The sequence below is a fragment of the Phragmites australis genome, chromosome 21 (genome assembly GCF_958298935.1).
Source record: "Phragmites australis chromosome 21, lpPhrAust1.1, whole genome shotgun sequence".
Taxonomy (NCBI): Eukaryota; Viridiplantae; Streptophyta; class Magnoliopsida; order Poales; family Poaceae; genus Phragmites; species Phragmites australis.
In genome coordinates, this window is record NC_084941.1 from 12,652,413 (window position 1) to 12,668,110 (window position 15,698).

The 15,698-nt window shown below is 49.9% G+C and overlaps 1 protein-coding gene across 1 annotated transcript; it reads left to right on the top strand.

The window, feature by feature from the left end:
• Positions 1-11,384: 11,384 nt before the first annotated feature.
• Positions 11,385-11,807, top strand: LOC133903173 (uncharacterized). The gene has a single exon (XM_062344508.1). It carries the CDS (start codon positions 11,385-11,387, stop codon positions 11,805-11,807), a length of 423 nt encoding a protein of 140 aa, XP_062200492.1.
• Positions 11,808-15,698: the final 3,891 nt, after the last annotated feature.

The window sequence follows — 15,698 nt, forward strand, 5'->3', positions numbered from 1 at the left end:
TGTTGACCTTCTCTTATTGTTATAATCGATGCACTACACTATAGTAATTGTAGTATCTCTTTTTCCAACTCGTATGTGCGGTTGTTGTTATTTTCACATTCCAATGTGATAATTGATGGAACCTTTTATTGTTTTCATGTCTGTATTACAATTTCACAATTCAATTCATTTGTTACAGTACATTGAGGTATATTTTGTTGTAAACAAATTATAAGTTCGATTTTCCAAATCAATGAGATACTTAGATCAAAAGAGTTTGACTCAAAAAAGCACTAATGCGTTCCTTTCATTTATAATCAGTCCATGTTAACAGGTGCGACAAATTTATCGTCCTTGCGCTATTTTGACTCAAAAAAGCACTATTCCGTTTTGAGATTAAAAGCATCAACACTTATGTAGTAGCAACTTTATCATTGTCAGCACTATAACTACATCTGCATAAGGAAAATAGTGGGATGAAGATTTGAACACTTGTACCATCCCTGCTTCACATATCATCATTCTCTGATTCAATTAGTTCTCCTACTGCAACTTCATCAAATTCTTTTTGTAGCTGCTAAACAGTTCGTGGTCTCCCCCTCTAACGACCCATCTTGCCTCTCCCCACCCCCATGACTACCCTTGCTTCTGTCTGCATTTTCTAGGTTCAGAGCGCATGTTGTTGAATAGTGTCCCACCAGATTACAGAACCCGCAAAGCCGTTTTCCCGTATTTCCACCCTGTCCATTGCTCTAACCAACATCATGATCAATTCCCACCCCTGGTCGCTTTCGACTCCCCTTGGTTTGTGCCATTCTTGGAGCGCTTGCAGATACATTCATATCACAAGCAAAAGGGGGTGCGCAAGCAGCATCCCCCATTTCATTTTCCATTGTATTTCCATTGTTTTTGTTCCTTCAAGCAGAAGGACCAATGTCGCTCGAAATAGTATCAGCCAACTCCCTTAAAGCAGTCAGCTGCTCACAACCTTTCTCAAACCCCGTACTTGACTTCCGACAAGCCCTAACGACAGCCATTGCTAGTGTTACGAGCTTCGTTGTCCTGTATTGCTCGGTTATGCAGTTCGGCCCGACAGTTAGTATATCATGCCTGTCCCACATAAGTAAGAACCTCACGTCCCTTGTATACCTCTTCAACACGTAATCAGAAGGTATGTTTGTTATTTGTAGGTATCTGAATGCTTTTAGAATATGTGCGTAGGTGGCAATGACTCATCCTGCACTTAAATAAGCCAAGAATCACTACATTTCCAGGCAGCATCGAGCATCGAGCGTAATTTATGGCATCATTCAATGTTAATATGCAAGGAACTATACCAATCATTCTTTTCAAGCAATTAATAGCTCCTCAAGACATAAACCAAATTGCAGTAACTGGCGCGCTAAAATTTTGTTATTTCTACACGGTGTTATAGTAATTGAAAGCCCGACAACTTCATTACACATCCGAACCCCTATATCAAATCTACATTGTGTCTTCTACTTTTAGTGTGAATCAACAATTAAGATATAGTAACTCAGGTTTAATGTTCCTGGCGATACACAACTAAAACACTTGTAGTAAATCACATTAGAAACCAACATCTCCATGCTCTTGCAATACAATGAATAGATGCATAACAAAATTTGCACAAACTTTGACAACAACATGTCATAATTGACGATATCCCTTACAATAATTATGCGCACTTACATGCTCATATGTCTTCTGCAGATCTGGTGTCTCCATGGTTGCCGGTGAGACTGCTTGAGGAGGAGTCTCATCGTTCACGATCGCACGAGTTACCACATCAACCATGGAGGTACTTTGGGACTAGGGGATTCAGGTGTCGCCAATGTCTGATCTTGCGCCGATTGCAGCCACTGCGAGGCCACAACAGGAGTTACGATATGTGATGATGGCGTCGCATCACTGGTGGACGCGGTTTCCGCCATCGCGCAGGACAATGGAGCTCGTCGCTGTACCAGATGTGTTGCGCAAAGGAATCACTGGCGTCCTAGTTTGAGCGGGTGCGATCTGAGCCTGCATGACGATGAGATCAGCTGGAGAAGACAATTACAATCGGCCAAATACCTTCCGTCCTTGCACGCGGGAATAAGGGAGAAACCGTTCAATCAGATTTGATTTCCCCGTCATCCCTTCATTTACGGTCAGTTACCATGCAAAAGGAACCGGGACCAGCTTGACTAGGCATTCCCTCGGGGAGGCATGGTAAGCCACCTGGCCATAGAATTGGGTATTCCATAGCCGGCTACAAATTATACCGTCCCTATATGTGTGTGTATATATATATATATATATATATATATATATATATATATTGAAATTAGGGAGAAAATTTGTAGCAAGTCAGACATTAAAAAAATGAAGAGTAAAATGAAGAATTTTTTAATAATAGTATTTTATTGGAAAATTGCAAAAATAATAGGCGATTTCGCAAAATTGCAAGAATAACATACTGTCGCCACGCCAGTTGGTGACTAGGGACATGTCACCATACCATATGATGATAGGTACTAATCGCCAACTGGCTTGGCGACACGTTGATCCTATCACCAGGCCTTTGTGGCGAGAGGAATTGTCGCCAACTCATATGGTGACACGACCCCAGCTTTTGGTGATAGGACCCCAACTTTTGGCGACATGATTGTAGGTTCCTGTTGCCATATGGATTGGTGACAGGTCCTTTTCCATTTTAATTTGTTTTTTGTTTGTAATAATACTATTTTATAGGAAAATTGTAAAAAATCTAATTTTTCGAACAATAATAACCCGGTACGAAGGTTACATACGCTGACAAACATTACATGGGACATGGGGTTTATCGTTGTTGTGCGAATGAACCCTCACCATAAATAGATGATGACTACAAATATTGGTATGTACGATACATGTAAAGACTAACCTAATAGCGTACCGCTGCTAAACCTAAAAAGTCAGTTACAATTGATGCTCTCTACCGAGCGCAGCTAGAATATTTGCCTTTTCACAGGGCATCAAGGCTCTGCACCTTAGCATGATGAGCCCTCTCCCTCTTCATTTCCCTCTTTGCTTCCCGTGCCTTAGCCGCGACGCACTCCTTCACTGCCTTCCTTATGCGATCCTCCTTCTGATGCTTGAGCTGTAGTTCCTCCTGTTGTTGCTCGTACTCCCAGCGTTCGTAAACTTGCCTCCTCCACCACATGCTCATGTTGACCCACCGCTTCTGGTCCTTAGTTTGTTCTATGTACAACCATCCAATGAAGTCACAGATAGGTGGAGGAGACTAGAAAAATGAAACAAGAGGAGACATTAGTAAGACAGTGCATGCAATCGTATGGAAAGTGTGATAGGAGTGATCTGTGTCACTGTACTGGTGGGTACTCATATGATCCATGTCGAGGCTTGTCGTAATGGTAGTTGGCACACATGAAGAAGTGTAGGCCATAGGTGTAGGAGATGTCCTAGGGCACATTGGTGGTTTGACCCCCTAGGGGATGAAAATCCTATAATATTTCTTAGGTGGGCTTGGTGGAGCTGAGGAAGACATTGCACTTGAGAGAGCTAAGGAAGGAGTTGTCTATTTATGGATGAGAGTGGGTTATTTATAGTGGCTGGGGGCTGGTGCATGGACTGAGTGAAAGGGCTTGGCTGAGGGCTTAGGAATAGGATTCCCTATGAAAGCTGAAAAAGTTATGGCATTGATGCTGGACAGAGATTCCCTGTGAAAGCTGTTGCTTGGTGTGGTCATTTCATTCTGCAATAGTTCAGGAAGGAGTTATTATTGCCTTTGCATGTAAGGCAAGGTATCCTATAAAAGCATTGGGCTTAGAAAAAACATATTGATAACCGTAGTTGATGTAAGGCGAATCCTGTAGCCTCATATTCGGTCGTTGAACATTCATGCTTGTCGTACTGTTTGAGGGAAGTAGGTGAATTAGATAAAATTTGTAGCACGGTAGGATGTAATGCACACTTACTCCACAATGGAACCAAGCAACCGTGGCAAGGGAGAATAGTTTTAGGCTTTCTATTATACCACAGTCACATTGTGGGATGCGAGCCTCGTGCACTTCTATCTCCAACTCTAGCTCCCTCTTGTTCTGCTCTGGGTCTTCAATGATATAAGGGCAACATAGATGCATGTGTTGAGGTAGCTCTCAAAAGAAAGAGGCAGCTGGTACTTAGTACTTAGTGTTGTCATTTCATGGTTAAAGCTGAGTCGTGTGGTCATTTCGTGTCCAAAGTCTGATTCACAATAGAGGTGCTGTTATTTTATGGTTAAAGCTGAGTCTATGATTCAATGCTGCAGTTCGGTGCAAGCTAGCGAAAAGAATTTTCAGTGCTGCCCCTAATAGGCTTTTCAGTACTGTTGCATCTATCCACTATAGCCAGGACTTCTCGTATATAAACAACACCCAATCGATTCTCTACTCACACATCTCCTGATCTCGAATTGCATCGAGACAATGGCGTATCCTCATCCACTCGATAGCCCCATCAATCCACCACCTCAACACCCCCATTTAGGTGTCTATGGTAGAGATTTCTACGGAAACCATAATGCTCTTCCTTGCTCATTTTGGTTGGCATGTCGACATGGAGATTATGCTGCAGTCCAAGTTTATGAGCATTTCAGTGACGCAGGACATCGATTCTTCTGTTGTCCATATTTCAGAGTACGAACAAATAATACTCACTTTCTTTCCTATTTTATCAACACCATTTACTTATCTCATCTATCCCTTTTTCTAGATGGATGACTATGAGTTCCAGTCCTAGATTGACCCGCGGATAGAACCACACTTTCAAGAATACATCTGTCACCTTCACATCATCGAGGAACTACAGGAACAATTACGGCAAGAGGCAGTTAGGAACGTAAGAAGGTGCTATATCCCGCCTCGCATGACGGATCGGAAGAACAACTATGAGTAGTATCGATGTGTTCTAGTGGTTGGGAGAGGATTTGATTTTGTATTTGACTTGTATTATTTTTCATTCTCTAAGTCATGTTATGTGAAGCACCGGTATACCACTAGGGGTATTGTATATGCCATGGTACGTTCGGTCGACATGTTAACTATGATTGTTATGAAATGGTCGTTGTACGAGTCAATAGTCTGAATAGAATCACAAAACAAAAACACGGTACATGAAAGATATTATGATAGGTAATAAAAACATGGGTGATAACAAATAAGCAACAGAAACATCCAACATTATATGACAACCACATAAAATAAATAATAGAACGGAGTTCAAGTACAATAGTAGCACTGAGTACAAGTCTAAGCATGTCCTCTGGCCTGTTTGTTGGGCCCTCCTCTAGCTCAGTGACGTATCTGCTGCGATGAACACGTCAAGTGGTCTGGTGGATGTCTAGGGCGTGCCACATCCTCCGGGGTGGCCGCCTCCTCCTGAGTAGGCTGCGTAGGCGCCGGGGCATCGACCCACTGAGATAATGAATGTACTAGATGTCGCCTAGAGGGGGGGGGGGTGAATAGGCGTTCCTGAAATTTAAAACTTCGTAGCGGATTAAAACAGACTCGGATACTCCGGTGGAATTCGTATACTCCGAGGTCCGGAGTATCCGATCTAACCCGGATTATCCAGCCTATACAAGAGCACAAAATCAAAGTAAGTTGAGAGAAGTTCTATATGATCTAAATGTTACCACAAGTCCTACCAGGTATATAAGCTTCTTTTCAACGAGAACCTGCAGCTAGAGACTCACAAGCACAAAGATCGGGAAAATCCCCAAAATCAACTTGAACAAAGTAACTTTTCAAGAATGTAAAAGAGACAAGGAATTTATCCCAAAGTTCGGCCACTCCACAAAGAAGTGCCTACGTCTCCATTGAGGAGCTCACAAAGAGCCGGGTCTCTTTCAACCCTATCCTTTCCTAGCGACCACAAAGATCAAGCTAGGGATTCTTACTCAACTTGATGGTGGATTACAAACTTCCTATGGCACTCCACAAATCTTGGGTGCTCAACGGGTAACACCTTGCCGTCTAGGAGCATGAAGCTCCAAGAGTAAAAGATTGCGAATCGAAAACTTGACGATGACTCAAATGCTCAAAGATTTGCTTTTTGCTCTCAAGCTCTTAATCACACTCACCAAACCCTAAATCTCAAATCTAGCAAGAAATAAGGCTCTAGATGGGGTTTGAGAGGGCTCTTCAATGCTTTAAAGGTGTTTGTCCACAAGTAGCTCAGCAAAAGCAGCTGCATTCAATTGGAGGGGGAGAAGAGGTATTTATACCATTTCCCAAAAAACTAGCCGTTACTGTGCTGGTTGACTTCTACTGGAGTATCCGGACTTGCCCGGAGACTTCGGCTAGTACAGAGACTCGAGCACAGAACGCTGTCAGAAACTAGCCGTTACGGCAAAATTTGAACTGACCCCGGAGACTCCGAGCTTGCCCAAAGACTCCGACCTTAAATATTTAATCCCAAACTGAGAGGCTCTAGCGGAGTCTTACTCGGAGACTCCGGCCGAAAAGGCTAGACCTCGGAGTATCCGGTACCACCCGGAGACTTCGACAATAAAACATTTTAAAGATTAACCGAGACCCTCTAGCGAAGTCTCACCCGGAGACTCTGGCTAAAAATGCTAGACCCCGGAGACTTCGAACTCAGGCAACTCAGCCCTTTTTCCTAGTGTCCGTGGGTGATTGTGTCTCTCATCTTTTGGTTATAAAAGGACACTTTGAGCATTGAGACACCAACAAGACTATCAAATGAATCCCCCTTGATAGTACGGTGATTGTGTCTCTCATCTTTTGGTTATAAAAAGACTATTGAGCGACTACAATCCGCTTCTCTTTTCTTTTTGAGGGATGCCATCGTCCATTAAATTCACCAATGGGACTAAATCCTGTTCATAATCTCAATAAACTCATTAGTCCCTTAATCGTTTGTCATTAATCATCAAAACCCACTTAGGGGGCCTAGATGCACTTTCAGATAAGCCCTGAGTGACAGGAGGCTTTGCAAACTAGTCGCTCGGACTCCTCCAAAAGCTTGCTGATGCCCCAGTCATCCGTCAAATGAGAAGTAGATGATACATACACACCCGTGCGTCCCAATGAGCACCTATCAATACAAACAATACTTGTAAGAGATGAAACTGTAAAAACAAAACAAATTTTGTAGACAAGGTAAATTGCATGAATGTAAATACACAAACATAAATAAGGTAGAGAGACAAACTCGGTACCAGGGATTTTTATCCTGTGGTATCGATGACATTAATATCACCCCTAATCCACGTTGGAGCTCCATTAAGGATATGCACCCGGTTATGGCTCTTGAGCCACCAAACCACCAAGACAAGGTCTCAAGCTAGATGAGCCACCAAGCCACAAAGGCAAGGCCTCACCACTATCCGCTCTTCCAGTCACTTGCTGTCGTGATCACTTCAGAGCTTGAACCACTAAGGCAAGGGTCTCCATGTCCCCGTACACATGTCTTGCCGTCGCTTCACATCAAGTCGGAGGGTCAACAAGCTTGAGCAACTTTGGCTCAAGTTGCCGGTGAGTCACAAAAACTCCAAGGCATTGACGTACCACTTGATACAAGCTATGACCACTCCTTGATCTACTCTCTAGGCAGCAATCACCTAGCAACACTCTCTCCGGGCCTATAAGTACTAATCACTCACTAATTTTGTACTTAATTACCTTGGATGATCACTTTAAGCACTTTGGTTTGGATATCTTTTCAACTGTATATGAATTTCTCTGGACAATCACACCTTCAAATGACTGACTGGATGGGTATTTATAGCCTCAAACTCGCGTTCTAGCCATTACCCAATGGCTCAAAAAAGTTGTTAACATCGTATTATTTAATGAAAATAGTAGTACAATCACCGGATAATCCGGTGAGTACACCATCAAAAACTAGCCGTTGGATTTCACTCAAAGTCATCCTGAACACCGGAAACTCCAGTGTATATATCATCTCCATCACCGGATTATACGGTGAGTACATTTGAGCCATCCGAGCCTCTGCAACCTCTCTATGTAAATTGCTTCAGTGTAAACCTCAAGTGTATATAGCACCTATCACCAGACCATCCGGTGAGGTATTATTCGATCTTCAACTTTAAGAAATATTTTTGCAGGAAATACTCCGGTGTGAAGCATCCAGTGTGTACAACACAAGCACCAGACCTTCCAGTGAGTTGATCTTTATTCTTTTGTGCTTGAATTTGTCTCTATAAGAATTAGTCCGGTGTGATCCTCCGGTGATCATCGGACCATCCAGTGAAGTCATCTGTATTCTCCCCTTTGTCAACAATGCTCCGCTGCTTCTGCCCATTTGACACTGGACCATCCGGTAAGGTAAAGCTACCTCTGGACACAAAAGTCCAATGCGTACAATTCTTCCAGCACCGGACCATTCGGTGAGTATATTTTTCCTAGGACTTCTCCAATTCAACCAAACTTTATCCCAGATATGGTGGCTTCTTGATTTATTGCATCCATAAGATATACTAACACATATTCTTGATAAACATGTTAGTCCTAATAACTATGTTGTCATTAATCACCAAAATCACAATCATGACCTAATAGGGTCATTTTCTCTACACTCCTCTTCATCCGAGCTCCAGTGCCTCTTCGGCTTCATCTCATCGATGAAGAAGTCCCAAACTTCATCATCGAAAGGGAACCCCATTGATCTAGAGTTCGAGGACTGCACCTAATCTGAGCTCTCCGACTGCACTAGAGCTTCATCATCGCTGGAAGAAGGTGCGGGTGGGTGGTATGGCCGGAGATGGTGGTCGTGGTGAGGGGGAGTGTGGAATGGCCGGAGCCGGATATGGTGGTCGTGGTGAGGGGGAGTGTGGAATGGCCGGAGCCGGAGATGGTGGTGGAGTTTCCATCATGGTGGTGATAGTGGAGGGGAGAGGGCGGAAGAGAGAGAGAGAGAGAGTGCATGGGAGCTAGGCTGGGAGCTGAGCGATTGGTTGGGGAGTTAAATTTAAAGGTTTTTAGGAGAAACTAAATAGGCGGGGGCTGAAAGCTGTACGACAGTGAGCTATCATTACCGGTTCATAAGTCCAACCGATAGTGATAGCCACTATCACTGACGGTTATTAATGGCATGTCTTTTTATGTGCTAGTATCAGTGTCAATTCTTGTTATGAACTAGCATTGATATATCACTGTCGGTTTATAAAACAAACCGGCAGTGATAATCAATTTATTACTGTCGGTTCTTAATAACTCGATTTTTTATGTGCTGGTTGAGCTTATGAATTGGTAATGATAATTTATCACTCACTGTTATAACAATATTGACAGTGATAATATAGCACGGATGACACTGCAGAGGGATGACAAAGAGTTTTTTGTGTGCCTTTTGTTTTCGCATGATGGAAGCTAGAAGGGCCACTCTGAAGCTCGAACTAAAGCCCCTTTCCAGAAGGGTAAGGTAACATAGCATAGCATATTTGTTTTTCATCTCCATCCGTTGCTTGCCTTGCATGCATGTATGTATACGAGATACAGCTACCGTACTGCTATGTATATGCACATACGTACGTATGTTTCACCAAAATTTTGTCATATGTTCAACAATTTAATTGGCTTAACGCCTTGCATCTTTTTGCTTAATTATCACTTAGCAATGTGGATTACAGCTCTGACCCCGTTTGGATCCCATAATTTGTTGGAACTTTGGAGAGTACATAAATGTGATGTTGTTGTGACTCACGTAGAGCTAGCTGTACGCTACATCTGTTTCTAAAACTAGTAACCATACACATGCGAAACAAATGCATATTTTTTATATATCTACGATTCTAATATGGTTTTTGTCGGTGTATCAGGAACCGGGGGTCCTCGAATCCCGAGACCAGGCCAGTCATCCGCCACATGGCGCCATCCCGCGGAGTCTCTCCCGTAAGATGAGAAAGATCGAGTCCCGGGAGAGGGCGCTCGGGGCCACCGAGTACCCCAGTTCCCCGATGATCCACGAGATCTAAGTACCGGGAAGAAAGTGCTCGGGAGGGTGTACGGTGACCCCTGAGCACCCTAGTCCCCTGACGACCAGGAGAGCTAAGTACCGGAAGAAACGTGCCCAAGGCCGCCGGCGGTGGCCCCTGGGCATCCAAGTATCCTGAGGACCCACCGAAGAAAGTTCCGGGAGAGTGTGCTCGGGGCTGCGTGCAGCAGCCCCTGAGCACTCGGTTCCCCAAAGATCCGTACAAGTGTGCCCGGGAGAGAGTGCTCGGGGAGGTAAATAGTACCCCCGAGCACTCGGTTCCCCGAGAACAAGAAAGGGCATTCTCGGGAGAGAGTGCTCGGGGAGGTGAACAGTACCCCCGGGCACTCGGTACCCCGACGACCCAGAAAGCCCCCTGGCAGAGGCCCCCGAGGGACCCACCGATGAGGTGTCAGCCAGTCAAAGGCCCGAGGCCGCATTTAAAGAGCGTGCGTGGCCTGTCACCTCCAACTACTCCTGTCGCGCTCAGCGTCAGTTCCTGCCACGTTCTGGCAGAGAGGCGTGGGGTTATTAATTGCATGGGTCCCGTCCCGTGCCATCCGGACCGTCTCAGGATAGCGTCGTAAGGGTCGAGGCATTCCGTCTGCCGCACTGCTGTGGCATGGGAACAAGACAGGGCGGGCACGCCGGGCCACTCTGCGGCTGCCCGGTGGGCCCTCTCCACGGTGCCCGTTGCCAGGGCATTTATGGTGACGGATGACCAGGCGTGTGCCGCATTTTCCACCCCCGGTCACTTCGCCCAGAGGAAATGATGACGCCCTTTCCATTTATGGTGTCTCGGAACTCGTGCCCCCTCCCGTTCGGGGCACGTTGCTGCCGGCGGGTATTTAAAGCAGCCGGCGGCACAGAAGAAAACATCCGAAAAAAGGTATGGAAAAAAGAGAGGACTCACAAGCACAGACAAGAACATAGCACAAGAGAAACAACAGCTGAGAAGTGAGCAGCAGGAGACAGGTCGAAGAACAAAGGGACCCAGGCTCTAAGATAGACCAACATTCTTGTAACCAGCAACATCCTTGAGGGACTTTCTCAGGGCATTTATAGTATCCATACAGGAGTAGGGTGTTACGCCCCCGTGCGGCCTGAACCTGTCTAAATTCCGGTGCATTTACTTCTTTTTGCACTAGGTCGTTCCACCACCACCGGCAGTTGCATTCATTCCCATTTATTTCTCCGATGAACATACTCAGGATCATCCCCCTGGCCGAATATCTAAAAAGGGGTCTCTCGGGATCCCTGCGACTGGAGTTAATCCTCCGACAGCTAACGCGCCAGGTAGGGGGTAAGCATCCCTGAATCTGTTTGTTTGTTTTCTTCCGCAGAAATAAAAAATGGCCGGTGGTCATCGCCTCCTGCGTTCCGGCTCCAGTTCCAGCGGAGAAATGGCTGGTGGATATCGTCTCCGGCGCTCAGGCTCCAGCTCCAGCTCCAGCGGGGACATGGATCCCCTCACGCAGGAGGCCCCAGCTGCCGCCGCATCCCAGCTGCACCCTCGATCTGCACGCACGGTGCGTCCCTCCCAAGGGGATCAGGCCGCCGGGCCCAGCAGGGCCGCCGCCACCGCCGTTGCCGGTGCATCGTCCAACCCCCAGCGACCGGCTGAAACTCCTGCCGCTAGGTCCGCCTCTGGACAGCGCCGAGCACCCCTCCGGCGCAGGCTCGCCTTCAGCGAGGCCAGCCCCGGGAGCGCACTGCTCGCGGCGCACGCCCTCCTCAGGCACTCGCCGGTCCAGGCGGCGGGGGAAACCCGGAGGGCCGCTGGCTCGAAGTCGCCACCTTGGTCGGCACGGCCCGCCGCCAGGTGATGGCCGAAAGCTCCCGCACCACCAACCAGCGTGGTGCCGCCAGAACCCGCCCGTCGTCGGGCAACGTTCGTTCTAGCCCAGGGGTCCCCAGGCGGAGCATTCCTCCCCCAGTCACCTCCGGAACCCAGGACCTCCGCTTACTCCTCATCGAGTGGAGGGGCCTCGAAAACGCACGCGTCACCCTCGAGCGCCAGCGGGAGACCCGGCAGAAGGCCGAAGCTGAGGACCAGGCCTCCTCCTTGCCAGCCGTTGTTCGTCACAGCTCTCCGGCTCGTTGGCGTTCACCGCTCAGGGGTGCCACTGGTGCCACAGGATACGGTACCGGTTGCTGAGCCTTCACTAGTGAGCCTCCTAGGGCTTCGGCTCCCGCAAGGGCTTCGGCTCCAGCAAGCCCCCCCGCTCCTGCGGGGCCCGAGCCAGGCAAGTGGTGCCCGATCCACCAGACCAGATGGCATGACCTCACGGAGTGCCGCACGGTCAAGGGACTCATCGAGCAGCGCCAAAGGGACCACGACGAGCCCCGCGAGGGTGTCAACGATGAAGCCGCCCCCCAACAACACCGAACTCGGCTTTCAGGAACCTGAGCACACCGTCGCCTTCATCGATGGAGGCGCCTATACGCCTTCCTCCTGCCGTAGTGTCAAAACCATGCGGCGCGAGGTGTGCTCGGCGACCCCGAGCGAAGAGGCCATAAGGCCCCTGAAGTGGTCAGACGCTCCGATCGCGTTCAGCTTGGCCGACCACCCCGCCAGTACTGCAGGTGTGGGGCGACTACCCCTGGTAGTGTCCCCCACCATCTGCAATGTGAAGGTCAGCAGAGTGTTGATCGACGGGGGAGCAGGCCTTAACCTCCTCTCCAAGGAGGCCTTCGAGAAGCTGCAGGTGCCCTCTAGGCGCCTAAAGCCGTCGCTCCCGTTTTACGGGGTGACGCCCCGGCATTCCCTGCCCCTCGGGCAGGCCGAGTTGCCCGTGACATTCGGGAGCCGGGATAACTTCCGGACGGAGAACGTCATCTTCGACGTCGTGGAGCTCCCCCTCCCCTACAATACCATCCTCGGGCGCCCGGCGCTCGCTCGGTTCATGGTGGTCACGCACTACGCGTACCTCGCGGTTAAGATGCCGGGCCCAGCGGGCCCCATCTCCGTGTCCGCCGAGACCAGCAGCGCTGTCTCCTGCGCCAAGCAGTCATACTCAGCCTTGGTCTCAGCACGAGCCGAGGCCGAAGGTTGTCTAGGGGGCCCGGGACCCTCTTCATCCAAACCCCGACTCGCTACCGACGCCTCCGTTCCTACGAAGGAGGTCGTGGTGGGCGAAGACGCCTCCCAGGTCGTCCGAATCGGCGGTGACCTGGGCGGCAAATAGGAAAGCTCGCTCGTCGCCTTCCTCCGGGCTAACGTCGACGTGTTTGCATGGCAACCGTCCGATATGCCCGGGATCCCTAGGGAGGTGATCGAGCACCACTTGGCTGTGCGCCCGGACGCACGCCCGGTGAAGCAAAAGGTCCGGCGGCAGGCGCCTGAGCGCCAGGAGTTCATCCGGGAGCAGGTCAGCAAGCTCCTTAACGCCGGATTTATTAGAGAGGTCCTCCACCCCGAGTGGTTGGCAAACCCAGTTATCGTCCCGAAGGCCAACGGTAAGCTCCGCATGTGCGTGGACTACACCGATCTAAACAAGGCTTGCCCCAAAGATCCTCTTCCTTTGCCCCGCATAGATCAAATTGTAGATGCGACCGCGGGATGTGATCTTTTGTGTTTTTTAGATGCAAACTCTGGTTATCACCAGATTCGCATGGCTGTAGAGGATGAAGAAAAAACTGCTTTTACCACTCCGGTGGGGACTTATTGCTATATGTCGATGCCTTTTGGTTTGCGCAACGCTGGGTCTTCTTTCCAACGCGCTATCCGCATCACCCTTGATTCGCAGGTTGGCCGCAACGTCGAGGCCTACATCGATGATCTCGTGGTCAAGTTCCGAGACCACGCCACCCTGCTCGAAGACCTTGCCGAGACTTTCAACAGTCTCCGCACCACCCACCTGAAGCTCAATCCCGAGAAGTGTGTCTTTGGGGTACCTGCGGGCAAGCTCCTCGGTTTCTTGGTTTCCAGCCGAGGGATCGAGGCCAATCCAGAGAAGATCTGGGCCATCGAGCAGATGCAACCCCCGGCTCGACTCAACGAGGTTCAGCGTCTCGCCGGCTGCATGGCAGCCCTCAGGCGCTTCATCTCCAAACTTGGGGAGCGGGGGCTCCCCCTCTTCAAGCTTCTAAAGAAGACCGGTCGTTTCGACTGGACGCTGGAGGCCGATCAGGCCTTCCGCGATCTGAAGGAGTATCTCACCTCACGACCCGTGCTGGTGGCCCCATCCGAAGGCGAGCCACTGCTACTCTACGTGTCAGCCACTCCTTAGGTCGTAAGCATGGTGATGGTGGTGGAGCGCGATAAGTGCACGGGGTCAGGTGCTGGGTCCTAGCTCCCGGTCGCCCCCGAGCACTCCCCCGTCCTCGCGGTTCCCCCCGAGCAGGGGGTCGAGCCCGAGCACTTGGCTCCCCCCGAGCAGGGGGTCGAGTCCGAGCACTTGACTCCCCTCGAGCAGGGAGTCGAGTCCGAGCACTTGGCTCTTCCCGACCAGGGAGTAGAGCCCGAGCACCCGGTCAGCCCCGACCACGTCGCCGAGCCTGGGGGCTATAGCAGGCCCTCAGGTGAGGCCACAGTCCGGGCCCACCGGGTACAGCGACTGGTGTACTTTGTCAGTGAAGTCCTCTGGGAAGCCAAGACAAGGTACCCCCAGGCTCAGAAGTTGCTCTACGCCGTGCTCATCGCTTCCCGGAAGCTGCGCCACTACTTCCAAGCGCACAAAGTCTCAGTGGTTACCACGTACCCGCTGGGGCCCATCCTCCGGAACAGAGAAGGCACTGGACGTGTAGTCAAGTGGGCGGTGGAGCTAGCGGAGTTCGACCTGCATTTTGTCAGCCGTCCCTGAGGTCGTCCCAGAAGAGATCTCCACATATCCCAGGCACGATGCGCCTGGGTGCTGGATTATACATTTCGACGGTTCCCTCACGCTGAAAGGCGCGGGGGCCGGAGTGGTTCTCACCTCCCCAACGGGTGAAGAACTCCAGTACGTCGTGCAGCTGCAGTTCCGCGCATCCAACAACATGGCAGAATATGAGGGTCTCATCGCCGGCCTCCGAGCCGCGGTGGGCCTCGGGATTCGTCGCCTCCTGGTTAAGGGAGACTCCCAGCTGGTGGTCAACCAGGTATCTAAAGAGTACCAGTGCTTGGATCCTCGAATGGCGGCGTACGTGGCGGCAGTCAGGAAGCTGGAGAAGCGCTTCGACGGCCTAGAGCTGCGGCACATCCCGCGCCGTGACAACACTCTGGCCGACGACCTCTCCCGCCTGGCCTCCCCTCGTGCGCGCATCCCTCCTGGAGTCTTTGAAGAAAGAGTCGCACGGCCTTCCGTCCTACTTGCCGAACAGGGCGAAGGGGAAACCTCGAACTCAATTCAGGGGACCCCGGCGGCGCCCTCAATGGGAAGCCCCGTCAGGGTGCCGCTGTCCGGCGAGTGCGCTGCGCTTGCTGACTGTTCTCAAGATGCCTCGTGGATGGACGAGATCCGAGGGTACTTGAAGGAAAAGTTCCTCCCTGGGGATGAGGCTTCTGCCGAAACAGTTGCTCGGCAGTCCAAACGCTATGCCATAGTAGATATGGATCTCTACCGGCGTAGCGCAGGCGGCATCCTCCTGAAATGCATCACCTTGGCAGAAGGCGGCGAGCTCCTCGCTGAGATCCACGAGGGCGAGTGCGGTGGCCATGCATCGTTCCGCACGTTGGTCGGGAAGGCCTTCCGGCAAGGTTTCTACTAGCCTACAGCTCTCCAGGATGCTTCCGA